Source organism: Chrysemys picta, chromosome 10 (assembly GCF_011386835.1).
Source record: "Chrysemys picta bellii isolate R12L10 chromosome 10, ASM1138683v2, whole genome shotgun sequence".
Taxonomy (NCBI): Eukaryota; Metazoa; Chordata; order Testudines; family Emydidae; genus Chrysemys; species Chrysemys picta.
In genome coordinates, this window is record NC_088800.1 from 56,593,153 (window position 1) to 56,620,189 (window position 27,037).

A 27,037-nucleotide genomic window follows, 5' to 3' on the forward strand; every position below is an offset into this window, starting at 1 on the left:
GCCCTGTGGAAGCTTGCAACGCCAGACAGCTACCGGTCAGTCGGGAATCAATTTGGAGTGGGCAAATCTACGGTGCGGGCTGCTGTGATCCAATTTGCCAGGGCAATGAAAGACCTGGTGATAGCAAGGGTAGTGACTCTGGGCAACGTGCAGTCAATAGTGGATGGTTTTGCTGAAATGGGATTCCCAAACTGTGGCGGGGCCATAGACGGAACCCATATCCCTATCTTGTCACCGGAGCACCAAGCCACCGACTACGTAAACCGTAAGGGGTACTTTTCAATGCTGCTGCAAGCCCTGGTGGATCACAAGGGACGTTTCACCAACATCAACGTGGGATGGCCAGGAAAGGTACATGATGCTCGCGTCTTCAGGAACTCTGCTCTGTTTCGAAAGCTGGAGGAAGGGACTTTCTTCCCGGACCAGAAAGTGACCATTGGTGATGTTGAAATGCCTATCGTGATCCTTGGGGACCCAGCCTACCCCTTAATGCCATGGCTCATGAAGCCGTACACAGGCAGCCTGGACAGGAGTCAGGACCTGTTCAACTACAGGCTGAGCAAGTGCCGAATGGTGGTGGAATGTGCATTTGGACGTTTAAAAGCGCGCTGGCGCAGCTTACTGACTCGCTCAGACCTCAGCAAAAGGAATATCCCCATTGTTATTGCTGCTTGCTGTGCGCTCCACAATATCTGTGAGAGTAAGGGGGAGACATTTATGGCGGGGTGGGAGGTTGAGGCAACTCGCCTGGCCGCTGATTACGCGCAGCCAGACACCAGGGCGGTTAGAGGAGCACAGCAGGGCGCGGTGCGCATCAGAGAAGCTTTGAAAACGAGTTTTGTGACTGGCCAGGCTACTGTGTGAAACTTCTGTTTGTTTCTCCTTGATGAACCCTCCAACCCCCCCCCCGACCCAGTTCACTCTACTTCCCTGTAAACCAACCACCCCACCCCACCCTCCCCTCCCGCTTGCAGAGGCAATAAAGTCATTGTTTTTTCACATTCATGCATTTTTTATTAGTTCCTCACAGAAGTAGGAGGATAATTGCCAAGGTAGCCTGGGATGGGTGGGGGAGGAGGGATGGAAAAGGACACACTGCATTTTAAAACTTTAACTCTTATTGAAGGCCAGCCTTCTGATGCTTGGGCGATCATCTGGAGTGGAGTGACTGGGTGGACGGAGGCCCCCCCACCGTGTTCTTGGGCGTCTTGGTGAGGAGGCTATGGAACTTGGGGAGGAGGGCTGTTGGTTACACGGGCTGTAGCGGCGGTCTCTGCTCCTGCTGCCTTTCCTGCAACTCAACCATACGCTCGAGCATATCAGTTTGATGCTCCAGCAGACGGAGCATTGCCTCTTGCCGTCTGTCTGCAAGCTGACGCCACCTATCGTCTTCAGCCCGCCACTTGCTCTGTTCATCCCGCGATTCAGCCCGCCACCTCTCCTCTCGTTCATATTGAGCTTTTCTCATCTCCGACATTGACTGCCTCCACGCATTCTGCTGTGCTCTATCAGCGTGGGCGGACATCTGCAGCTCCGTGAACATATCGTCCCTCGTCCTACGTTTTCTCTTTCTAATGTTCACGAGCCTCTACGAAGGAGAAACATTTGCAGCTGGTGGAGGAGAAGGGAGAGGTGGTTAAAAAAGACACATTTTAGAGAACAATGGGTACACTCTTTCATTACAAGGTCGCATATTTCGGCTTGCAGGCAGCCATGGTAGGCCACAGTGTTTTGGCTTTTTTAACCTTCTTAACATGCGGGAAAGGTTGCAAACAGCAGCGCATTTCCCATATCAAGGATGAATTGGGTTGTCTATTTAAAATGGGGTTTCAATGTAAAAGGAGGGGGCTGCGGTTTCCCGGTTAACATGCGGCACAAACACAAGTAACCCCCCCCCCCCCACACACACGATTCTCTGGGATGATCACTTCACCCCTCCCCCCACCGCGTGGTTAACAGCAGGGAACATTTCTGGTCAGAAGAGCAGGAACGGGCGCCTCTGAATGTCCCCTTAATAAAATCACCCCATTTCAACCAGGAGAGCTTTCTGGAGATGTCCCTGGAGGATTTCCGCTCCTCCCCATACACGTTAACAGACTTTTCCAGTAGATGTACTGGCCGCGATTGCCAGGGCAAAGTAATCATTAAACACGCTTGCTTTTTTTTGTAATGTTTACAAATAGTTACAAAGTTACACTCACCAGAGGTCTCCTGTGTGCCCTGAGGGTCTTGGGTGAGTTCGGAGGTTACTGGTTCCAGGTCCAGGGTCACAAACATATCCTGGCTGTTGGGGAAACCGGTTTCTCCGCTTCCTTGCTGCTGTGAGCTACCTACAGTACCTCCATCGTCATCTTCCTCGTTCCCCGAACCGTCTTCCCTGTGTGTTTCTCCAGTGAGAGAGTCATAGCACACGGTTGGGGTAGTGGTGGCTGCACCCCCTAGGATTGCATGTAGCTCCGCGTAGTAGCGGCAAGTTTGCGGCTCTGCCCCGGACCTTCCGTTTGCTTCTCTGGCTTTGTGGTAAGCTTGCCGTAGCTCCTTAATTTTCACGCGGCACTGCTGTGTGTCCCTGTTATGGCCTCGGTCCTTCATGGCCTTGGAGATCTTTTCTAATACTTTTCCATTTCTTTTACTGCTACGGAGTTCAGCTATCACTGCTTCATCTCCCCATATGGCGAGCAGATCTCGTACCTCCCGTTCGGTCCATGCTGGAGCTCTTTTGCGATCCTGGGAGGACTCCATCACGGTTACCTGTGCTGAAGAGCTCTGCGTGGTCACCTGTGCTCTCCACGCTGGGCAAACAGGAAATGAAATTCAAACCTTCGCGGGTCTTTTCCTGTCTACCTGGTCAGTGCATCCGAGTTGAGAGTGCTGTCCAGAGCGGTCACAATGAAGCACTGTGGGATAGCTCCCGGAGGCCAATAACGTCGAATTCCGTCCACACTACCCCAATTCCGACCCGCAAAGGCCGGTTTTATCGCTAATCCCCTCGTCGGAGGTGGTGTAAAGAAACCGGTTTAAAGGACCCTTTAAATCGAAAGAAAGGGCTTCGTTGTGTGGACGTGTCCAGGCTTAATTCGGTTTAAAGCTGCTAAAGTCGACCTAAACCCGTAGTGTAGACCAGGCCTAAGTCACCTTTTAAGGATGCCCTTACTACTACATCATCTGCATATAGCAGCTTTTCATCTTTTCCCGTTGTCACCAGTTTTTGAACGGATAGTGTGAACAGCTCAGATTGAACAGACACAATGGAATAGACTACTGCTTTTCCTCAGTTAATTCTGTTCTTTTCAAAGTATATACTTTACATTTTCCTTTAAATGAAAAACCAGTGTGATACCTTTAATTGCACTCCAGTGAACATAACTCAGTTATAATCAAGCCCTTGAGCTGGGGAAAAAAATCAAACCTGCATTTAGCAGGAAACCTTTTAATTGGAGCATGAGACAAGTTGCCAATAGTTTATAGATCGGTACATAATACAATTGCTCCTAAAGTGGAAAGAGGATAGTATTTACTTCATTAGGTTTTAGCAGTAGCAATCCCCACTGTTAGTATTAGCTTTAGTAAGAGATTTTGTGAGGCTGTGAAGTAATTATGTGTTTGTGGTCACAAATTAGAATAACTTGATTTTGAAGATTAGATTTGCTTTGTAATTTTATTTACTGATGGCATTACTGCAGAGAGAGTTAAGGTGGTTTAGGTGTCTGAACTCTGTATTTCCATACCTTAACATAATTGGATTTTTAAAAAATTTAGACTTATCTCTTGAATTTCCTGGGTTTGTTAATGCTTGTTTTTGAGATAATTACAGCATTCTTGTGATGCTTTCACCCACAGTTACTGGTATATACTCTCAGCCTGAACTCTATTTTAATATAGCTTTGTCTGGGTTTTCATCTCCTTTTCAGAAGCAACTGGAGTAGCAAAAATACTTGCATTGTATTGTTAGCTTCCTGATAGAAGGCGACTATCTAGTAGGATCAGCCACCTGTAAGAACAAACTTGGCCTGACAAACATATCTCCGCTTGCTTCCTCCTAGCCTTCCGCTATTCCCCTCCTACCCAAATAACCCAGTTAAAACACATCTCCTCTCCAAAATGTCTTACAAATATTAAATAATCATCACAACTGGTGGAGAATTGTATTGGCTCTTTTGCACAAATGGGAAAACTGAGGTACACAGGCCTTAAGTGACTTTCCCAAAGCCATAAGGTAAGGCTTGGTCTACACTTAAAAAGTTTTACTGTGGTTATGTCAATTAGGGAAGTGATTGTGTCTCTTCCCCGTCTCCCCCCAACATAGCTGTGATGGTAAAAGTGCTAATGTAGATGCACTTATATTGGTATAACCTATACTTAAGGCTAGTGATTTTAGGTTTTAATTGATAAAACACTCCCAGTTTATCTATATCTATATACAAATCAGTGTTTATTCAATAAATATTGCGAAAAGCCAGAAATGGTTCGCGTTGACTTCACCACTTTTCCAGTGCAGTTTGTTTATATAGGTGATGTCCCTGCTCCCTGGCTTTCATCTAAGGGCTTGTATACATGGACCAATAATGCAGACTGCAGATTGCGATTTCTAAAACGTATTGTGCATTAGTTGATCTGAGTTGACCCTTCTGATGCATACTAAAATTTCCCTAGTGTGCTTTAACATAGTGTTGTTTGAAGCAATACTGTGTTAAAGCAGACTAGGATACAAACATGCTACATGGTAAACCAGGGGTTCAACTACAAAGATCAAAGTAAAATACCGGTAAGTCATTTTTATACAGATCATAAAAATTAAAGTAGATCCTGTTTATACAGGAATTTTGGGAAGTACCCAAAAAAATCTTATTACGGTATCAGAGAGAGAGCTCTGGGGGGAAAAAACATTTTTGGGGCATCTACATAAAACTCAAATTGTTAAGAATAAACCCCCAAGAATGAAATGAATGAAAATCTGAAAAACAGGAACTCTGTTTATCCTATCTGGCATAAACTATACCGGTGTAAGCACTTTTATACCAATATAACTGTAGCAACACTAGGAAAGTTTTTGCCAGTTTAACCATGGTTAAACTGTCAAAAATTTAAGTGTAGAAAAGGCCTAAATTTCTCGCATAGTAGAATTCTGGGTACCAGACTGGGAGTCAGGAATTCCTTCCCAGCTGTTACCAAGCTGATTCAGTTGGGACAACCAGCACATTCAGGGATTGCTGTGTCAACAACAGGCTTTTGCACAAGTTGGCTCTCAAACCCTTGTAGCATTAAGCAACTACAGCAGCATGTTCCTTCGAGAGGGAAATCCTCAGCTGTCTGTTGAGCTGGGGAGTCTGATACAGATAAGGCAATGCTAGTGCTGTAGTACCAGGAAACCAGCACCCTCCCTCTCAGGTCCTCATACTCCTTTACCCTCCACCACATGGAGTACAGTCCTCTTGCCCCATACCTGCTGCTTCAGTCTTTGGTTCAATAGTGAGAGCTATAAAAACCCATGAGAATGTCTCCCCAGCTGTTGGGAGCATTCTCCCTATATCAAGGTTTTTCCAGTTGTCGGTCTCATGTATGTACCTTTTTGTTAATACACCTATTTTAACAGCTCAGAAACTCGTTAAAGTAAGACACTGCTGAAGAGTGTACTACTGAGCTGCGCTATAACAGCGCATTCTGGTGATGAGGCTATGTGGCAGGCCCTCCCCTCCTGATTGTAGGAACCAACTCCTATATGCACTCCCTTATTAGCATTTCCAGTGAGACTCTCTCACCTTCAGAAGTGCATATCTTTCCCTTCCCACTTCCTGACTGGCATCTGCTCCCCTCTGATAACTCCTCCATATACACTCTCTCTCTCTTTTCTTTTGTTAAGCACCTACCTGGTACCCCTTACAGGTGTTCTTAGGGGCCTCCCTTCAGTGAAGCACCTGGCTTTCCATCCATCCTTTTAGACACCCATCCCATGATTCCACTTCTCCCTCCTTTGGTGACACTTCTCCCATTTGTAGGGTGCCCCTGGTTTTCTTTGCTGTAAAGTGTCCGGCAGGAGACTGACTTACCTTTCCAGTAGAATGAGTTGACATTTTGATTTCAGGTACAGCTTTTAACATGCATGGTATAAGGCAGCCATGGCTTTATCTGGCCAAATTTTCAATTGCACCATCCATCTTTGGAAACATTTTTATTCTTGAGAGAGAAGCATTTCTATTTGCTCTGTCCACTGGTATCTGGGAGCCAGTGCAGGAGCATCTGCTGCCATAGTGTACAAATAGCTGCAGTTGAGAACAGAGTCAGTAAGTGCCTTCTTTTGTTCTCTGCATCAAATGGAGGGCTTCATGTCCTTTGCCACAACCTTTTTCAGCTTACTCATCTTAAGGCTTTGATTGCTGACTGGTCCTGGGTATGAAATAAGCCAGGGATGGAACTGGCTCTGCCACTGCTGTGAATCTGGCCCGTCTCATATGGGGAGATGTGCTTATTTGGGAATAGCAGCAGTTCCATGTGCAAGACCATCCAAAGGGCCACAAATGTGCATAAAATCCTCAGTGTCCTATGTCTCATCTCTAACCTCTGAGCTACACTGCCAGTGCCTCGCAAGTTGACAAGGAGGGTTTGTGCCATATGATGCTGTGAGCAACTTTAAACAACACAGATGGGTTCTTGTAAACACCAGTAACAATCTGCTCCAGGAAACGAAGTTAAGGAATCTCTTCCTCTGAAATCAGTGTTAGTTTTTCTGCAATTTCTAGGTAAGAATATGCTAGGTAAGCATTAATTATAAAATATGCACCAGCAGTGCCCTTACCATAGGCTTGCTTTTACTCTTGCATGTAGTTCTCTACTGTACAGAAGTTTAACCCTTAATAGTCCATCTTCATTTTTAATATTGTCACTTTTGTGTATCTTGTGTTACTTTGCCTGGTTTATTCTTTTGCTGTATTTTTTGTTTGGTTTTGTTTTGTGTTTATGCCCATGTTCCCATTTCAGAGAGCAATGTCCTCTAACTGATGAGCAATTGGTTTCAGGGTAAGAGCAAACATTCTAAACAATCATCTGTCTAGAATGGCTTTCTTTTCTCACCATCCTTTAATTGTGCTTTGTTTCTGATTTCCATTTTACACTGAACACTGAGTTAATTTGAACTCTATATTAAATCACAGTGTCCGTAAGAAATGTATTGCCAAGGTTTCTTGCTAGGTGATTTGAAAAAGTCCTGCTAACACTACAGGAAGCACAAAAACGTATCGAGTGGGTGGACCCATACTGTCCTTTCTATTGGTAAAGGAAAGTAAGTAATCCTGCAAGAATCCATGCCTGTGTCAATGAAGGTGCTGCAATGCCTCCAGAAAGCTCCATGGGAATTGGGTCTGGGGTCACGTATCACCAAACACACATTTCATCTTAGTATTAATTACCAAACCCTAAATCAGCTTCTTTCTGACTAGCAATTGATCGCTTACAAGTATGGTCCAATGAGTAAAGTTATTTAATTCCATGATAGCCTTACTGTATTAGTCACTGCAGAGTGACCAAGAAAGTGGAAATGGTACACACTGGGGAGAGGCTCCTTCTTCCAACCTGGAAGAGAATAATGTCTGGAGGCTGGAAAAGAGTCTGAAGAAGCTGGATTGAGAGGGAATAAATTCCAAGGTCTCTTCACAGACAACTGCAAGTATTCAGAGCAGGAGTGATGCAGAATAGTCTGGCATTCTCTTAGCTGCATAGCCACTATGCACAGGAACCTGAGATTGCTCCCTCACGAGCTGAAGCTGTATTTATGCAGTTGCCTTCTGCCTAGACCAAACAATAGCAGGGAAAAGCTAAGACTCTTTCTCCCTATTCATTTGAACACCTGGTATAAGTCAATCATGGTATAGAATCTCTTCTTGGGCTCAGATGGCTGTGTCTGTTTGAGGGTGTCTTCCACCCCACCAAAAGAAAATAAAAATAAAACTACTGTTGCTACCACTGGTTCAGTTCCACAGGTGATAGCAATAGTGGCAGCCAGCTAATGCTAGTGCTCCCAGCGTTAACCGCTCTATTGTCTACTGTTGATACCACTGATGGAGTTGAACTGGTGGTAGTAGTCGTGAGAGAATCTGGTTTAAAAAAATCCCAAACCCTAGTGTAGCCAAGGCCTTTGGTTTCTGTGGTTAGATCCTGCTTGTTCTGTGCCATGGTACAATAAGGGTTTACTCCCCTTTAGAAATCACAGGGCTTTACATGGTCGCACAAGTGCTGGATCTGTCATTGCCTAGGAGTGGAATCTCATCAGCTTCAGACAAAACTTTAGGGTTCTGTCAGTTGAAATATCAATCCCCATTGACTTTAGGCATTTTTACAAACCTCAATAAAATCCCAAAAATGTTAATATAAATAGTAATTATAGAACTTTGGAGCCCTGGTCCTGGATCCGGATCCAGATCCCACTGTGTTGTTCATACAAACCAGTCCAGGCTGGAATAATAAAAACTGATAAACCCCTCAGTCCACCTTCTCTGTAAAAGCCCAAGGAAATAGATTAGCTATGCAGTGTGTCGTCAGGGTTAACAAATCCAGTTTGTGTGACTAAGGGGGAGTGGGATCTAGAGTCAAAGACCCCTCATTCCCTTGAAGAGGCCCTGCTACAATACCAGACTCCTCTCTGTGGAACCAGAGGGCTGTGTATCTCAGGTGCTTCAGCTGATCACATCTGTGGTAGTCTCTCAGAGGGAGAAAGAAGTGTCTCTCAGGTAGGCAGTTACAAACCATTGAGGGCTTTGTAGTTGAAACCAGCTCCTTGACCTCCACCTGGAAGCCAACCAGAAGCCAGTGCAGATTACAGTGTATTCTGCACCAACTTTACCTTCTGAATGGCCTGGTTGTGTAGTCCCATGTTGAACATGTTGTAGCTTAATCTTGAAGTGATAAAAGCCAGTATAATGGGTCGGGGCCCCACAGTCAAGACTTTTCTCTCCAAGGACAGATAGAAAAAATTCCCACTCATCAGCACCTAATCCTTTCTGCTCCCAAATTTGCCATCCCTTGTGGCCCAGCCCACTTTAAGATTCTCCCCAGTCCAGTGTGAACCACCTAATTAACACAGACTAGTGATGCAGGAGATTTTTCACAAATGGGCACCTGGAGCTGTAACCTTGTGTTTGTTTTTAACAGAAACTGTTTTCAGAGGAGCTTGTTCTAGTCAGTTTAAGGAAACTACAGTTTTTTCCTTATTGAATTCATATGTGTTGGACATACTGGTAGATAAACTATTCATGAAATGATGGTTCAGTTGGCTTTGAGGCACCTGGATTAATCCATCTCCTTATGCCAATATCCCAGCTGCATTCAGTAGGAAACTGTCTCCTATAAGCTGCAATACTGTCTGTGATGAGCAGTTATGGGGTTTGAAAATGCAGTGCACACTTGCTGCCTCCAGAAGTGCAAGGGCCATCATGACCCTAGCACACCTAATGTCCAGCAGGGCAAGGGTACTCCGAAATCTCATAGCCAGAGCCATTGGGTCAGCATAGACCTTCAATAAAACCAAGAATATTCTCCTTACTAATAAAAAGAAATGACCAGTGTGCTAACTGAAAGCCAGTACAGCTGCCTGTGCATGGGTGAATGTGTATATATTATATGGCTGTAAATTTTTCTCTTAATTCCTTTAATAACTCACCAAAACTAGACCAGAAAGCTTTCTTAAATGAGTAGCTTCCTTGAGCACTAAGGGCTCATTTGCTGACAAGAGATAAAGGGAGTGCAGCACACACCCGTGGTCTGCCCTTTTCCTTAGGTGATACAGTGTTATCTGGGATACTTGCATTGGGAAGGGGGATGGGGGGACATGCGCGCACACACACAAGCAAATGTAAGTACAGGAACTTGTTAAACTCTCCCCAGAGGGTTAGTTTAAATTTCTTCACTTTGGTTGTAGCTGGGCTGCTTCAAAGAGGGCAGTTGAGGAAAGACTATACAGCAATAAAACAATAAAGTTTGTACAGTCTCTTAACTGAGGGGAAAAATTTCCTACAATTCCAAAATGAAATCTGTTTTACTTTGGTCTGAGCTCCTCTGTCTCAGACAACATGGTAATGGAAGCGATATAAGAACCTAAATAGATTAGAATGGTGTAAGATCACCCACAGCACTGTCAGTGGAGTTGCAGAGGGGTTCCTTCTAATGGCTTTTTATGGCAGGGGTTTTCAGACGTTTTCATGATGAACAACATGCCTTTACAGTGAGATTCTCTTGTGGACACTTGCCCCCACATTCATAGACCACGTCCTCCCCACTCACAGTACCATTAGATTCCAGTGCTAACAGCAATTGTTTACATTGAGAAGTTTTATTAGGAAAGAGTGTACTGTATCGTTACTTCTTTTAATGCAATTGACTAGCTGGGATGAGGAGAGCCAGTACCATGTGACCAGCCAGCTGTCTGCAGAGCACCAGTGGTCTGCTGATCTCAGAGTATCTCTCATGGCAATACATTTGAATCTGACTACTGGATTTAGAAGAGATGGGGGACACAGTGGGAAGAAGATTTTTATTAAAATCCAACAACCCCCCCCTTCCCCTCCCCCACACACTTGGGTAGTTAAAGATCCTTGTCTGCTTGAGTGAAGATTATTTTGATATCTGCCTGCTTAGTCAATTCATTAACCTGCGGCTAAATCCAGGCAATGACTAATTTGAGCGGGTTTTATCTTTTTGAAAGCAGATGACATCTAATCTTTCCCAGAGCATGTAATTAAATAAGCATGAACTTTCATTCTTTGCCTTTGATGCTTCTCATTTTATTATTCTGGTGATCTGAGAGACATAATCTTATGGAATTATTAATTTTCATAATTGGATGCATTCAAGGTGTTCCAGTTTAAATATGTAATTTAAAACACTCTTAAAGCTCACACAAATGAAATAAATCTGTATTTCAGTTTGGGGAATATTTTTAGGGTGTGGTGTTTTGGTTATCATAGTAACTTGTTTCTACTTTTGAAGATTTTCAGATGTCATCCTGGCAACAATTTTGGCTACCAAATCAGATATGTGTGGCAAAAAATTTGAGCTGAAGATTGATAATGTCCGTTTTGTTGGCCACCCTACCTTGCTGCAGCATGCCCTCGGGCAGGTACGGTAAGAGAGTTGCTGGGGCACTGGGAAACATTTTTCTCCTGAGAATTGATATGGACAGAACAGCAAAAGAGTTATGAAATTTGGAATTCAAAATGTACAGCATTGCTTTGAAACTCTGTTTTATGCCTGTGGTTTTTGAAAGCTTTTGTCCTTGCTTATTTGCTGATGTTAATGCCAAATATGTTGTGTCTACTCTGGAAATTTTTCACAAAAAACTTCCCAGTGGCTCAAACACAGGTGTAACTGAATCAGTGTTAATATTAAATAGAAACCCTAGCGACGATATGGCTCCAGCGGACCATATCTGTGTTTACCACTGTGCTAGTTAAATTGGCTTTTTGGCAGGTGTAACTAAACATAATGGTAAAAATTCTGGAAGCCACCTGAGCCTTGTCAACTCTATGGCTACTGCCAGTGCTAAGGCTGGTTCTTCAGGATATGGTTTAGAACAGGGGTTCTCAATCTTTCTTTCTGAGGGCCCCCCCAGCATGCTACAAAAACTTCATGTCCACCTGTGCTACAATAACTGTTTTTCTGCATATAAAAGCCAGGGCCAGAGTTAGGGCGTAGCAAGCAGGGGAACTGCCTGGGGCCACATACCACAGGGACCCCTGCAAAGCCATATTGCTCAGGCTTTGGCTTCAGCCCCGCGTGGCAGGGCTTTGGCTTTCTGCCATGGGCCTGAGCGAGTCTAAAGCTGGCCCTGCTTGGCGGACGCCCTGAAATCAGCTCATGGACCCCTTGTTGAGTACCACTGATTTAGAACATTTGTTTTGTTTTTGGGGTAAAGGGTGGTGAAATTTCCCAGGGTCAGCAAGGCCATATAGGCACTTATGAATTAACATCTCAACCCAGAAGTGCTTCATGCTGAAATGGAGTAGACGTTCAGCCACATGGGCCATGGAAAGGGCTTCTGCATGAGTCTGGGGAAGGATTTGCACTTTCCCTATCCCCTTTTATGATCTCACTAATAGTGCCTAAAAGTGAATTGGGCTCTGGGAATTTCCGTGATCAGCAACCGTCTGTCCATTTCTCAGTGTCTGTGTCTTAGTCATTTTGGCCTTGTTTACATTAGATTTACTGGATTAATGTGGCTTTCAAAAATTTCCTACGGTCACTAACTGGTTATTCTTCTCCAGCATTAGTAATTGTGGGGGAATTAGTGTAAAACATGCAGGCAATCTGTGGCTACTGCTTTTGGTTTAAGCACCATGTTTAATAGATTTACCCTGAGTAAGGTGGGAGACCATTGGGTAAACCTTTCAAAAGTACATAAATGGCTTGGAAGTCTAATTTCCATTTTCAAAAGTGATCTCAGCTCTCAGGAGCCTACATCTCACTGACACTGCTAGAAACTTACGAGTCAATGAGACCTTAGGTTCCCAAATGCCGATATCACATTTGAAAATGGAATGTAGGTTCTAAGCCATCTAGGTACTATTGAAAATTTTACCCACTGTGCTCAGAACACCAGCAGTCCATGCGTGCTACAGCTCCCAGCATTGCCGTTGCTGGTGGAGTTGAACCCGTATTCATAGCAGTGACACGTTTTAAACAGAGTTCTTTACTGCAGACAAGGCCTTATGACTTTAGCCTTGAGGTATAACAGCAAACTGAGAGGCAGTATTTTGCAGGGAACTTCTAGGTGCAGTTTGCATTTATTTTTTCCAGAATCACTTTTAACCCTTCCCATCCATGCCACTAGAAATTGCTAAGCTGTGACTGCTCATACTGCTGGCAGTTTTTCTCAGATGATCCTGGGGTGAATATTCAGTGGAGACAATGTCATGTAGTGCAATGAATGGCATTAACGTTCATTGTAGCATATGCCAGAGTGAACACTATGTGTTGTCTAATAGTATCAGATTTGTGCATTTTCCAAGCCTGATCCTAAAGAGCCTGTTTATTAAGGTGTCAGTTGCCCAATGTATTTGTAAGTGTAATGGCTGAAAATTAAATGGAAAAGCTACCAGATTTGCAGTTGCCTATTTGCGATGGAATGCTGCTCAAATTCTTCTCACTCTCATTCTAGTTGCATAAAGAACATCTTGGTTTTCTATTTTTCTAAATAGAATCACATCTGGGTAGTAAAAGTTATTGAGACCTGTAAACATCTTTTTGTTATTCTATAGAACTATTCAATTGTGTATATTTTATCACTCCTAAAGACCTCTGCATATTCAGTGTTCTAAACTGACTCAGAATGGCAGCCAGCTCTGCTAGGTCATTCAGTTCTAAAGTTGGAATTTTCTTTTTGCAAAATTAGAAAGAGGCAAAGGTATTTCCTTCCAATCCCTTTCAATAAAAAGTAAATAAATAAAGTTCTGAATTATAAAGTAGCCACAACATTTCTGGCTTGCATCTCATCGGATTTCATAACCTGCAATGGGTTAATATCCAGGGCACTACAAGAAGTGGTGTTTGTGACTCATTAGCTGTGGCCCAGAATGCAGTGTCAGAACAATGTGCTGTTGCAAGATTCTTGTTCACGTTAGATCCTGGCCTTTTGTGGTTGTTAAAAATCATATGGCAGTCTTTTCACAATAGTTAAAGTATTTAATCCTGTGTCCCTGGTATGACTGCTGTTTGTTTAATGACATTCTGCCTCTTTAAACTCTCCCTATAGTTTAAATTGGTAAAGGTACTCCTGTCTTTCTCTCCTGGTTAGAGAACATTGTGAGATCTGACCCAGCTGCCGTTTGAAGTCAGTGGCAGCACTCCCTTTAACTTCAGTGGGAACAGGATTCGGCCCTAAGTTTGTAAATGCTTTGAGGCCTCTGAAGGGTGCTTAGAGAAATGTTCCTGTGGGAACCTTTAAGTTCCAAGTTTCAGGGTAGCAGCCGTGTTAGTCTGTATCCTCAAAAAGAACAGGAGTACTTGTGGCACCTTAGAGACTAACAAATTTATTAGAGCATAAGCTTTCGTGGGCTACAACCCACTTCTTCGGATGCATATAGAGTGAAACATATATTGAGGAGAAATATATACACACATACAGAGAGCAACATGCTTATATATTTCTCCTCAATATATGTTTCACTCTATATGCATCCGAAGAAGTGGGTTGTAGCCCACGAAAGCTTATGCTCTAATAAATTTGTTAGTCTCTAAGGTGCCACAAGTACTCCTGTTCTTTTTAAGTTCCAAGAAACCAAATAACAAGGCTTGTTGTCAAAACTGCAGTGCAAAGTGATCCCTCTCTCCTCCTTTTAACTAGAATCTCATTTGATCCTTTAGAAAACAGATGATTTCCTCTTTCCTTGTAGTTTATCTAGTTTTTTAAGAATACTGATAAATCGTCCCGTTTGGGCCCCAAGTAACACACAGTTCAGGGAAACAAAGTCCCTGGGAAGTGAGAGTTTTCCATACTTGTGAGGATTAGGCATAAGCATTATGGAGCTCTCTGGGAGTACAGACATGTCGCTTGGATCTCCTACTCCATCTTGTGGAGACACTTGGTCAGTGGAATAATCAAGATTTAACAGCTCCTAATGAAGGAATTCCACCTAATGTTTTGTCTTGCTTGATTTTATTTTTTCAAACATCTATATATTTTTTTTGTTAAATCTCATCTTGTTGTGATGATAATGGTTTTGGGGGAAAAGGTTTCCAAAATGCCATATGTAGGAGACAAATTTACTTTTGTTTTAGAATTGTATAATGTGTGTGCTTGAATATATGCATTTCTAAAACATATATTCTCTTCAGTCCTGACAAGTGGAAATATTAAAAACATGATATAGTGGAGTACATTTTAGGAAGGGAAGGTCTGGGATTGTTTGGTTGACGACACCTAGAGGCTTTTACTTGTTATAAAAGAATCAATTTTCCATAAATTTAATTAACTATATGTAGAAATACAGTGAGTCCCTTTTGAAGGAATAAATGTACAGGCAGCCAATGGTGAAATGCAACAGGAAACTAACCTAATAAGACTAGATCTGTTAAATCAAGACCATTTTTTTTTTAGTAGCCGCATCTATATTATTTTAAAACTATGTCTGAAGTACTGCCTTCACTCATTTAGATATTTTTAATATATATATATATATATATAATGTTTTGCAGGTATCCAAAACTGATCCATCACCAAAGAGAGAGATGCCCACCATGATTCTCTTTAATGTTGTATTTGCCTTAAGGGTAAGAACTGTTTTTACCCAAGAATGGATTCTGTATTGTTTTATAAGGACTTTTGATTCAGATGCCAGTAACATTTCAGTAACACACATTCACTGCCTTCTTTCACTATAAACCAGACTTTCTTAATTTGAAATATATAAAAATGTAAAAACAGTACTGCACGTGACACTAAAAATGCACAGTTAAAATAAAGAAAGATCAAGCAATCATAGAAGTCAAAAGATGGAAGAGCCCTATCTGCTTTTGCAGCCAATCTCTCGGGCCAGGGAATGATTGTTTCCAACAGGACATTTTCTGTCATTCTTTTGCAGGTAAATGCAAAGGTTGAGGTCCTACTTCATAGTGAAGATCAGCCTTATTGCACATCCGGTATATTTTATGGTGTACATTTAATAACATAGACAGGAATCTTAAAGTATCCCTTTAACAAGAAAAACAAGAATGCAAAAGACTATGTAGGTGCAGCAAGGCCAATGTAATATTGCTGTAGAAACCGCAACTGTTACATATCCTGACTTTTAAGATGTTGTACAATTGTAATCTTGCATTATTGTTTACCTATTGATGATGTACAGACAAGAGAAAAGTTTCCTGTTATATTATTTAAAAGAGTAGCCTTAAATCCTACTGCTAGAGGCACAGGTATGTTTCTTCCAAGCACAGCATTGCTGCCTATGAAATGTGGAGTCATTGATGCATTTACTGTTTAGTGATAGGCATTTCTGTAGTCCTCATTACCATGGTATTTGAGTGCTTCACAGAATTAAAAATATATCCAATACATGTGCACTTAAAGAGCCATGCTGATTTCTTTATGCAGGTAGCAAGGGAGTGGACTGCGGATCCACTTGTTAGCAGGGCAATAGAGGGTGGGATGCTCCTTTCAATCCACGGAGCAGGGATCTTAACGGATGCACAGGGGCCTACTCTGTGCTTGTGTGCTGTGAAGTTCTCAGCATACTTGGTATGCTTGGAAATTTGAATATATATGAGAAGTAGAGATCTCTCAGTGAAAAGCATACTTTGTCAGGAAATCGAGTGAATAAAGGGGCTAGAGGCCTGCCAGGCCGGAGGTGTGCTCAGCTTCAATACAGGGCCTAAGTACCTATAGAATACACAATAAACAGCCTGCACTTGTAAGCAGACCAGCTCTCCAGAAATGTGTGCTCTCAGATTTAATAACACTCTCTCCTCGGCATACTCAGGATAAAGTTTTTAAACATCCATAATGAATTTCCAGATGACCTTTTCTAAACACCACTGTGAACACACGCCTCACTAAGCTACTGATAGGTCAGCTTCCAAAGCTCAGTATTTTTGAATAATCAGTCTCTTTTATGTTAAGCAGGCAGTCTGTTTGTAATAAATGATCAGCAGGAATGTAGCTATTATATTTTGCAGTGAAATTTTTCCACATACACACAGAACTCAAAAACAGCTGAAGACTGTCCTCAAAGTAGAAACAATAATAAAAAGAAACCACATCAGGCACGGTCCAAGCGTGGAAAATTTCAGCCCAAGAGGATAATTTTTCAAAATTTAGGAGTGAGTGGAAACTGAGATATGAAAACGGTTTTGCAATCTTAAGTATAGCATATACTGAGCAATTCAAATTCTGAAGCAAAAGCAAAGCAAAATTTCCTTGGCTCTGTCATTTACAATACATGACAATTAGCAAATACACTTAGAAATTGAGGAATAATTAATGCACCTATCCCAAGAATCAAAGCACCAAGTTTAGGCTTATATTTTTAGATGGAAATGGGACTTGGGAGTCCCCTTTCTGTCCCTAACACTGCTTTCTGCAATTAGTCCGGTTGTGTGTCCTTTGCTGCATCAGAGGTTTGTGGTTTCATCTGAACCTGGCCTTTTGCTGAAAGTGTTGTTTGATTTGGTGACCAAAATGTGTTCTTTCCCTTCTTGTCACAGTCAGGAGAAATTCCAGGTATGGGGGAGAAGGGCCTTGAATTTCTGTAGGGAAATTACTAGCCCTCTTATAAGTCCTGTAGTGACATTTCAGAACAGCATTCTTTGGAGTCCTAAGTCATGCTGCAGGGTTTTTGAGACGAGGACCCCGGTGGACAATATTTAGGGCTATTTCCTTGAACCTGATAACATCTTAGAAGTGAAATCTTTCTATTAGTGTGAGCCAGGAGAAGGAAGGCACCAGGCAGCTGTTGGGTCTCGAGTTCAAAGTGACAGGTAGTGTGTAGAGTTATTAGGCTATAGGCTTGTACTGAGTCTCTCATAAGTCACAAAACCTTTTTTGTCTCTCTCTTCTGGTCAAGCCTGCTGTATTGTAATTATTTACATAGTGGGACCCATATATAGCCCATGCATTCTGGGAGTAGGTTTGCTCAGAACCACTCATTCTGATTTTAACATTGCTGTACAATTGCTTTAGTGTTTAGAGAAGCCTGATTCAGCCACTTTAATGGCATAAAAGCTGCCATATGTGAGATCAGCATTTGATTTCCCAGCTCTGGCTTTCCCTTCCCAATCCATAAGCCTGCGTGTTGTAGAGGTAGCATGTTGTTTTGTGTGTGTGTAAGTGTAATGCATGAATATGAGCTAAGAAGCCTTCTAGGAAGGATTAAGGGAGTTATACCTGAGGGAAATAAGCCTTTGTAAAGCAATTGGTTGTGATACGGCTTCTATTTGGAACTGTGGAGTTCATGTCCTGGCCATTGTGGCCAAAAGCAGAAATGGAGAAGAGCCTCCTACCCCTCCTTCTTCCCCTCCCCAGTTGTTAAGAGTGCTGTCAGTGAAACAAAGATTTTTCTGTTATACTGATGTGTCCTTTGTTGTTGGCTTTTTTGTGATGACTAAGTTCTCCCTCACTAGGGGGACAGGGTTTTCTGCTTGAGTTTCACAGAGTTAATAGAGAGATGGAATTATCCCAGAATTGAATTCAGAAAATCTAAAACATATAAACATCATTCTGAAGGTGTTTTATGTTGAAAACATTGCTTATTCATTCACATGCTCTGTGCGGCAACTTGGTGATTTGCAGTGAAGCCATCGACTCTGGTATAGTTTGTATTTCTCTAGAATCTTATTTCTAATGGCCCTTGTACAGGGAACAAAAGCAGAAATTCTGGCTTTGTAATTCAGTTGGAGTTTACCGTGCCATCTTTTTAAGCAGCACTGCATTGTATTTACCAAAATGACATTCTCTTCATAAAGAACTGTCTGTGGAACATACTGCATGTAAAGCAAATGGAATTTTGCTAACATAGAGTTACTGCTGCAGATGACCCAAGTTGTGGGTGGAGGTACTCTAAGATAAAGATGAGTCCATCTGCAGCAGACAGACAGAACAGGCTAAGACCCAAATGTTATAATCAGCAGTGATCCTGCTGTGCTAAGTTTCAGCCCTACCAACGTGTTGTGACTCAGCAAAAATGTTGACCTGTAAAAATGTTGACTCATGGTTTTCTAGTTTAGATGTCAGGTTATCTGCTGCCTGAACCTTAAATTCCTTTAAATGTCTTAACAGACATAAAACAGCTGCTTACTGCACCCTTCCTGGCTTAGAGCCAGTGAGCCCCACCTTATCAGCTGTCTGTGGCCGATAGGCTTTGCAGCACTTTCATTCTAGAGGGACACCTACAAATGGAATCTTTTAAATAAGCAATATTTGTTAGAAGTGTGGAAACCTAAATCCAATTTCATTTTCTTTGGGATTAAAAGTGTCATAGCATCTTATTAGTTCTCTAGTGATTAGCATCAAATGTTGTTGAAAATTTTAATGCCAAAAGCCCAGTCATAATGCGTAAGGTCTGAATATTGGGGCATGTGTTTTCACTGTGTAGCTCTACCTAAAGTCAGAGCATTTGCATGATTCTTTGTCTCTATTCCTGTGTATGACTAGGCTTTGATTCAGGTGAAGAGAATTAAAATAATGGTGGCTGTGTGATTTGCAGTCAGTGTAAATAAGCTACCAAAGGTTTGACAAAAATGAGTAAAACACCAGTGCTCCAGTATGGAGAGAGTGGCTTGTGGTAAAAGCTATGTCATCCTTGTACTTCTAGTGCTTTTGTATTGGAATGTATTGATATTTTAAATTTCTCTGTAGTCTGAAGTTTCCCTCTAATGCTCTGAAGATCTGTTCTATAATCTTTCTTTTAGTAAAAGGTCCAGTAACAAATGGGAAGATACACAAGTAAAATGAGTAATTGTGCCCTAGGTTATGTTCGTTGTTTTGTACATGCCAACTTGGAGATCCCTCCTCATTGTTTTCATGACTACTTCTTGGCCTAGTTACGTGTGTTTGACTTGCTTTAGTTACGGATCTCTGTCCTTCAGCTTTACTACTGTGTGAGCCGGAGAAATCTCCTTTCTTTTGACAATCGCCAGGGAGGCTGACCTCCAACCTTACTATTAAAGATAATTCATTATCTTTAATGAAAATTATTAAAAATAATTTGTCCAACAGTGCAACACTCATATTGAGTCTAGTTGCATGTGTTTGGTAGCTACTGAATTAATGACCAGGTCTGTTCCTGTATTGCCTGTAGGCCAACGCAGATCCATCGGTGATCAACTGTTTACACAACCTCTCTCGTCGAATTGCCATAGTTCTACAGCATGAGGAGCGTCGTTGTCAGTACCTGACCAGAGAGGCCAAGCTGATCCTAGCCATTCAGGATGAAGTGTCTGCCATGTCAGAAAGTGAGTTCTGAGCTCAGGGTAATGGGGAGCTTCTTTACCAAAGGGAACTTTCGACATTGGATAGTCAGTCAATTACTGGCCAATTTAATGAATAATCCACTTAAATGCAGATTACCATGGTTTGAGAATGTTAGTGTTGTACATACTTCTAGTAACAGCGAGGCAGTAGCAGGAATCCAGGAAGCTGGGTAACAAAGTGACTTAGTGAGCAAACCTTTCACATCTGGAGCCTTGAGTTTCCAACCTGATTGGGGGTCATGGGCAAAATCAGGGTCTCATCTTAGTCCATTTTTGTACGTGTATAAAAGCTGTCTCTTTACTGCTTGGCATAACTTCCAGGTTCTGCTTGAGAGAAGTGACTCAGAATGTAATTGCCAGTTTATAGTGCATTTAAACAAACGAGTAAGAAAGAATGAGACTAGTTCCAGTTTTGGAATGGAGTTGTTTTAAAAAAGGAATACTGCAACAGTGTAAAATGTTATCCTTTAAAGTTTACATAATTTATTACAATAATTGGATCCCATTGTTAAAGCCAAATAAAAAATGGGGCAAATCTTTGAGAGAGGTGCTTTCATTTTTGGAGGGTGGTGGTATGCTTGAAGTCATCTACAATATTATGTGCCAGCTACTAACCCAGCAGCCAATGAAACCCTGCTCCTGAGCTGTGGTAGTATGTGCCTAAGTGTCTGTTCCCACAAAGCAGGGGTTGTACTGGAAAATCCACAGAGACCTTTTGCTATAATAGTCTTTCTGATTCTCACTATGATTAAATCAGAGAGACAAGGTAGATGAGGTAATATCTTTTATTGGACCAACTTCTGTTGGTCAGAGGCAAGCTTTCAAGCTTACGCAGAGCTCTTTTTTAAAGATATTACCTCACCCACCTTGTCTCTCTAATATCCTGGGACTGACATGACTACAACAATGCTGCATACAGGGTATGATTCAGTTGGACAAACGAGCCTTCTCAGGCCTTATCTCTGCTTTTCCCTTCCCCTTATAGTCCCTGAGGTTACCTACTCTAATCTCAAGCCCTTGAGGCACTGTCATGGTTCTTCTTTTCTCTGTAATTCCTGCTAAAGACTCCCATGTGTATCCGATCTTTGAAAGAGCTCTCTTACTGCAGAATTTCTGGTGCTTGTCATTTTGTTTTGTTCATTTGTTTTTTAAGAAAACAAAACCCAAACCCTTTTGTGTGTTAAAGGAAGATGTTTCCTTGCAGAGCTGAGAAGAGGTTTGTCACTCTTTTCTGGGGGGGTTTATTATTGCCATTTTGTGGCATATAGTTATAAACTCAGTATAAAAAAATGTCGCTGAAAATGCTAATTCTGAAAGCCCAATCATAATGCAGCAAGGTCTCCGTGTTGGAGCATGTTTTCACTATGTGGCTTTGCCTACAGTCAGAGCTTGTGCGTGATTCTTTGTCATGATTCCTATGCAAGGTGAAGTTCGGATTCAGGTGAAGAGAATTAAAATCCGGTGGTGGCTGCATGAACTGCAGCTGAAGTAAGCTATCATGGTTGACATAGCTGGTAAAGCCTCTAATGCACACTAACCAGTCTGTCAGAGCCCACAGTTGGCGTTTGCACAGGAGCTTTAGTTTTACTCTGATATTTTTGAAACACAAATAAAACAGTGAAAACTGCAGTTTGCAGGAGACTAAAGTATTCACTTGAGACAGCTCTTCTGGTATCCCCAGATATCTTGGTGTAGCTGTTCTTTTGCCTTTCTCATGCTTTTGAGTATAAACAAAGGGCACTCTGTGAATGGGGCCAGTTTGAATGGGGTTCTGTGGTTTTTATCATTCTGACTGCCTATGACTCCACTTTGCCTTATCGTCTCTGAGGGTCACCTGTGTTACATAGAGATCCCCGCTCTACAAGTGAAGTAGCTCAGTTGCTTTTGTGACTAGTTCTGCTCCTGTCATTTGCTAGGGTGGGGGTACAAGTGATACAGCTTTGCCCTCTGGTGCATTTGCAATCCAGATGTGGGAAAAGCCCTCAGGTAATCTCAAATCCAGGTTTCCCATTCTGTGACCCTGTATGCCAAGCCCTCTGGCCATCCTCAAGAGGGATCTTTCTATTTCGCATGTAGTTTCCATGACCAGTGTAGATAGTAACATGGCATTGTTTCAACCTGTTATGAAGATATGTCCCTTTTTAAGGTCACTCAGTAAAATTTTCAAAAGCACCTATGTCTCATTTTCAAAAGTGACTTGGACACTTAGGAGCCTGTGGTCTCATTGAAAGTCAGTGGGACTTAGGCACTTTTGAAAGTGTTACTTGCTGTGTTGTAACCTAAGAATCCCAATTCTGTTGAGAGTGAGCCAGTTGCATGAGCTGTTACAGTTAGAGTATGGAGTGAATTTCTGGAGCTTTACTAATAAACCAGCATTATCCTCTTATTTGTGTATGCACCTGGCTTTACTTTCACAGAGGCACAACATGTATTGTCTTGCTACAAGCATTAAAAACTAAAATTTAGAAGTAAAAACATAAAGAAGTAGTTGCTCCTCAGATTAGTGAAGATACCCATATTGCATAAAGTTGGGATTCATGGGATTCAAAAAGAAGTTTGTATCATTGTTGCTTAATTAAAAAACAACCACCGTGAAAGGTGAATGTGGATTAAACAGACTTGAATCTGTCACTGTCTAATCTCTCCACAGAATCTGCTATTACAATTGTGCAAAATTCAGATGACCGTCTGAAAGCAAGGTTTCTCTGCTTTGAAAACAGTTGAATGCTTTCTTGTTTTAATCTTTCCATAGCAGCAGAAGGTCCGCAATCACCTTTCCATCACATTCTACCCAAGTGCAAGCTGGCCAGAGACCTCAAGGAGGCTTATGACAGGTAAGAGGAATCCTTCTGATAACCCAAGCTATTCTTCTTCTTGGTGAAAAGTCTTTGACCTGTATATTATCACCAGCTCACCTGATTTTATATGTCTCTTCCCATTAGTGATTATTGGATCACTGGAGACACCAGTTCAGAGAGGAGGTTTGCCTCTATTTTTTGTATTGCATTTGATTCAGTCTCATCCCAGTCAGTGAACATGAACAAGTATAGAGCCCAGAAAGTGAGTGGCCCTTTGGGCTTTGAAGTTAAACCAGGTGGAGGTTTGTAGCAATATGGCGTTCAGCTGTTGAAGTAAATCAGAAATATTATGGAAACCAAGTTGCTATCTTGGTCTCTCCAGTAGGATATCCCAGGGATTATCTTCTTTGAGGCTTGATAGGAGTCTTTGCCATGGCTATAAGAACTGTGCTACTCTTCCTTGGCTGGCAAGAGGCCTAATGACAACTTATTTGCAAAGTATCCTATCAGCAGCATTTTGGGCAGCAGCTCTCCCAGCAAGCACCCCAAACATACAATTTTATGCACTGCTCCATGTAACATAGTTGGCAGTTCCACAGGTTCCCCCTACCTCACTTGGTTACACTTTGCATGCCTGGAAGCCTGAATAAATGAGGCCTTTAGCATCATATAAACTGCAGCCTGTCAAAGCCTGACCAGTTAATGGTTCTGGCTGGGATTTCAAAGTTGCTTAAAGGAGTTAGAAGTTCAATTCCCGTTGAATCTCAGTGCGAGTTGGGCACCCATCTCTCTTGGTCTCCTTTTGAAAATTCCAGTCTGTGTGTCTTTCTGCTCTGTCATGGCATAGCTAACCCCTTAATGCAGAGCAAAGGGCTGCATTTGGTGCACTAGCATGTGCTGGTGACAACAGCTACCACAGCAGGGGGAGACAGAACCCTGAACAGGGAGTCTTGGCAGATAAGTAGAGCAGGAAGGTTGATTCAGTGTTTAGGGGCCAGGCTTCAATTCCTTGCTCTGCCACAGACTCCCTGGGTGACTTTGGTTAAATCACTTAATCTCTATTGACCTAAAGTTCCCCATCTGCTGAAAGGGGGTAGTAGCACTTTTCTGCCTCACAGGGTTGTTGTGAGGCTAAATATATTAAAGACAGATGATTAGATACTACTGTAATTGGGGCCAGAGAAGCATTTTAGATAGGAATGATAGTTAACAACAATTTTCTGTGATAATTGCTTTTGACCTTAAGCTTCTGGAAGAAATTCAGGCCCCTTTGAAAGAAGCTGCAGAATCTGCATTTGGTGTGAATCCTGTAAAACATACTCTAAGTTTTATTTGAAAACATTTTTCCTGGCCTGGATTTTGAATACCAAACTCTCACCCACTTCTTTTTTTTCTACCTTCCTTCTGGTTTATTTATTTGTGACTCACTGTGGGGTCTGTCCAGTAATACAGTGACATCTAGTGGCTGAGAACAGTGACTGAGAGAATTTTGAATCTAGGACCAAAACTCATGGTAAGGACAGAAAATACATAGTGGTGCCCACACAATTTTCCCAATGTGCTAGCATCTGCCATCCATTGAGATAGACGTGTACTGGGGCAGGGACTATCTGGGGAAGTAGGCCACTCCCTCCCAACCCTCATCCATGCTGTAGTGGAAACTTCTCCCACATTATCTCATGTTGACATGGAGCATTGCTCAATGGAATCTTGTCTTTAATTATTTTACCTAGCTTATTTCTGATTTGAAGGCGTTACTAGAGACTATCCCAGTTAAAGCTGGAATGAAGTTGTTTGTTGGTTTCCTCACCAAGTGCTGTTTGCTTTATATCTTTAGAATCTGATTTTGTGGCATTGTATTGGCATAACTACAATTACAGTTTTTTACAACATTATATGCTTTGTATCTGTTTGATTAGTCTGAGGTATGCAAAACAATTAAATAGTTATAAATCTTGATAGTAGCCAATTTATTGTCTTAATTGTGTATGAATTTCTGGCAGTTTCCCTCCTGGGAAGCAGCATGGTGCAGTATATGGGGCACATGGAGTTGCGAACCAGATTCTATTTCTGGTTCTGCCAGTGACTCACTTGGGCAAGTCACTCAGGCAAGTCAGAAACATCCACTGATTTTTGGTTGTCCAATTGGAAACATCTTGGTTTTCAGCAGTGCCAAACCTCTGAGTTGACTTTAATTGGCGTTTAATTGGTGCTGTAACTGAGGGGGATGCAATTGTTTCAAAGTATTTTCCTACAAGGCGCTCCCCACTAGATGGCACTGGAGTATTTCGAGTCAGGTCTGACATATCCCTAGTGGTTCATTCTGTGTCATGAGACGTATACAAATCTGAACCTTTGTCACCGCTCAAAATGCATTGAATGCTCCTATCTTTTAAATTGCAGTATAAATGGGGTGGGCTGGCATGATTATAGATAGTTATACCACTAGTTCCCATGATTTCCTAATGGCTGTAGAAGAGAACCTCAGAAAGCAGGGCTTTTTAATGATTAGTTTAAAAGATTTTAATGCATTTGGGATCCTCAGACATTTTCCACACAACTCTGCCTACAACGTGAACAAAAAGCAATGGCTTGAAGGCCAAAATACCTCAGCTATAGCTCACAGACTGATTGCCATAGTTTAAACTGCAGCTGCAGAGAGCGTTTGCTAGGTTTACACCAGTCCACCACTTAGAGGTTTTGAAAAAGAAAATATTTGCTGTTTATTTAGTGGGGCTCTACTGTTTCCACCTCTCTCCAGATAGGTTTTTCGTACAACAAGAGCAACCACACACTTTCAGCCTGACTGATTTTCTTTTAGGGGAAGGGTGACAACCAAAGCAAGAATGAACAAAAATAGGGAAAATCTTCATGAGGGTGGTGTCTCTCTGTTAACATTTTGTTTCAACTTTGTCTCGCAAAATGTCGGATGTCCCCATAAGACAGGCAGGCTTTGTAGAAATTTCAAGGTGGAATACAGAGCAAAAGTGATCGCCATTATTTAGATACATTGGGCTTGTCTAGATGGCTAGTTTAGTGTGTGGCAGGTTGGAGTGTTTCAAAGCAGATTAAATCAGCACACTCTAGAGAACTTTTAGTGCACAGTAACAAAGTCCACATGACCAGTTAGTGCGTGACTTGCTAGTATGTTGTAGATTTACAGCCCACCTTGCAGCATGCTGACTAGTCATCTAGACAAGCTTATACCCAAGAGACTACTTATACACAAACTGGTCTCCATGGCTCAGTAGAAGAGGCTACTACAAGGTCAATAGAATTATGACATCACCACATGAATAAGGCCGATGTACTAATACAGTAACAGCCATACTGCATTGCAATGCTTGGTACAAAAGCCATAAATAACGGATAACAAGTAGTGTACATGCAAAGAGGGGTACATCTTATTCAAGGCTCCAAATGGCTACTGCTTTGTATTTCAAAGAGCAGGCTACCAACACAAGCCTATAATCCCCTTCCTAGGGTACATTTTGAATAGCATCTAATAAACATGTCTATAGGACACTCTACTTATAGATGAAGTGCTGTAAAAAGGTGAGTAGATATAATTATCTGTATCTTGCATATGGAGAAACAGAGATGCAGAAGTTAAGCCCAAAATTTTCATAAGTATCTATCAATTTTGGATGCCCAGTTTGGGACATCTCAGACCTGATTTTCCACAAGTGTTGAGTGCCTGTGTTGAATTTAATTGGAACTGTGGTGCTCATCATCTCTGAAAATCATGTTCAAGGCGTCACGGTAGGCAACCAAAATTAGTGGACACTTACCGTATATAAACTATTACTCACTCTTTTTAATATAGATAATTGAATAAATCGAATTTTGGATTCAGATGTTCTTACTTAGCCTTGGTTGACCTAATTATGTCAGTGTACACACTACAGCCTTTCTCCCACTGATGTAAGTGCCCTGCTACACCAACATCTTAATTACACCTCCACAAGAGTTGTAGGCTTATGTCGGTGTTAGGGTGACAGTGTCCTTGTAAACATTGCAGGTTACTTATATCTGCTGTTCGCTGCCGTTTTTGTCAATTTCACAGCTTATGTCGACTGTGAAGTCCCTTCGTGGATCCCACCCCTAATAATTTGTTCTGTGCAGTCCATTTTTATTTTCATGTTTCCTTTGAGCATTGTAAATAGTGTGAGTGAATGTTATATCCAGAATACCTTTTGACTGTGCTGTATTTTAAGAGTTCTTTCTTGATGGCATGTTACCAAATGTATGTCAATTATGGGTGAATCTGCTGGGTCTTCCTTAGCCAGGATAAA

At 41.9% G+C, this 27,037-nt stretch overlaps 1 protein-coding gene across 26 annotated transcripts in view; it reads left to right on the forward strand.

Moving 5' to 3' along the window:
• Positions 1 to 27,037, forward strand: part of NPRL3 (NPR3 like, GATOR1 complex subunit) — a 154,714-nt gene that overhangs the window by 18,278 nt on the left and 109,399 nt on the right. For 6 of the 26 annotated variants that reach the window (XR_010591143.1, XR_010591142.1, XM_065559874.1 and 3 more), the window contains exons 3-6: positions 10,975 to 11,104; positions 15,178 to 15,252; positions 19,773 to 19,926; positions 22,697 to 22,778. Coding sequence is in view for 22 of the 26 variants with exons in the window: in XM_065559874.1 (XP_065415946.1) it covers positions 10,975 to 11,104; positions 15,178 to 15,252; positions 19,773 to 19,926; positions 22,697 to 22,778 (441 nt within the window). In the remaining 4 variants the exon portion in view is untranslated. Of the gene's footprint in view, positions 1 to 6,575; positions 6,738 to 6,975; positions 7,015 to 7,036; positions 9,842 to 10,974; positions 11,105 to 15,177; positions 15,253 to 15,443; positions 17,455 to 19,772; positions 19,927 to 22,696; positions 22,779 to 27,037 lie in introns of those variants that run through there. The other 20 variants (XR_010591141.1, XM_005306149.5, XM_065559862.1 and 17 more) reach the window with 12 other exon arrangements.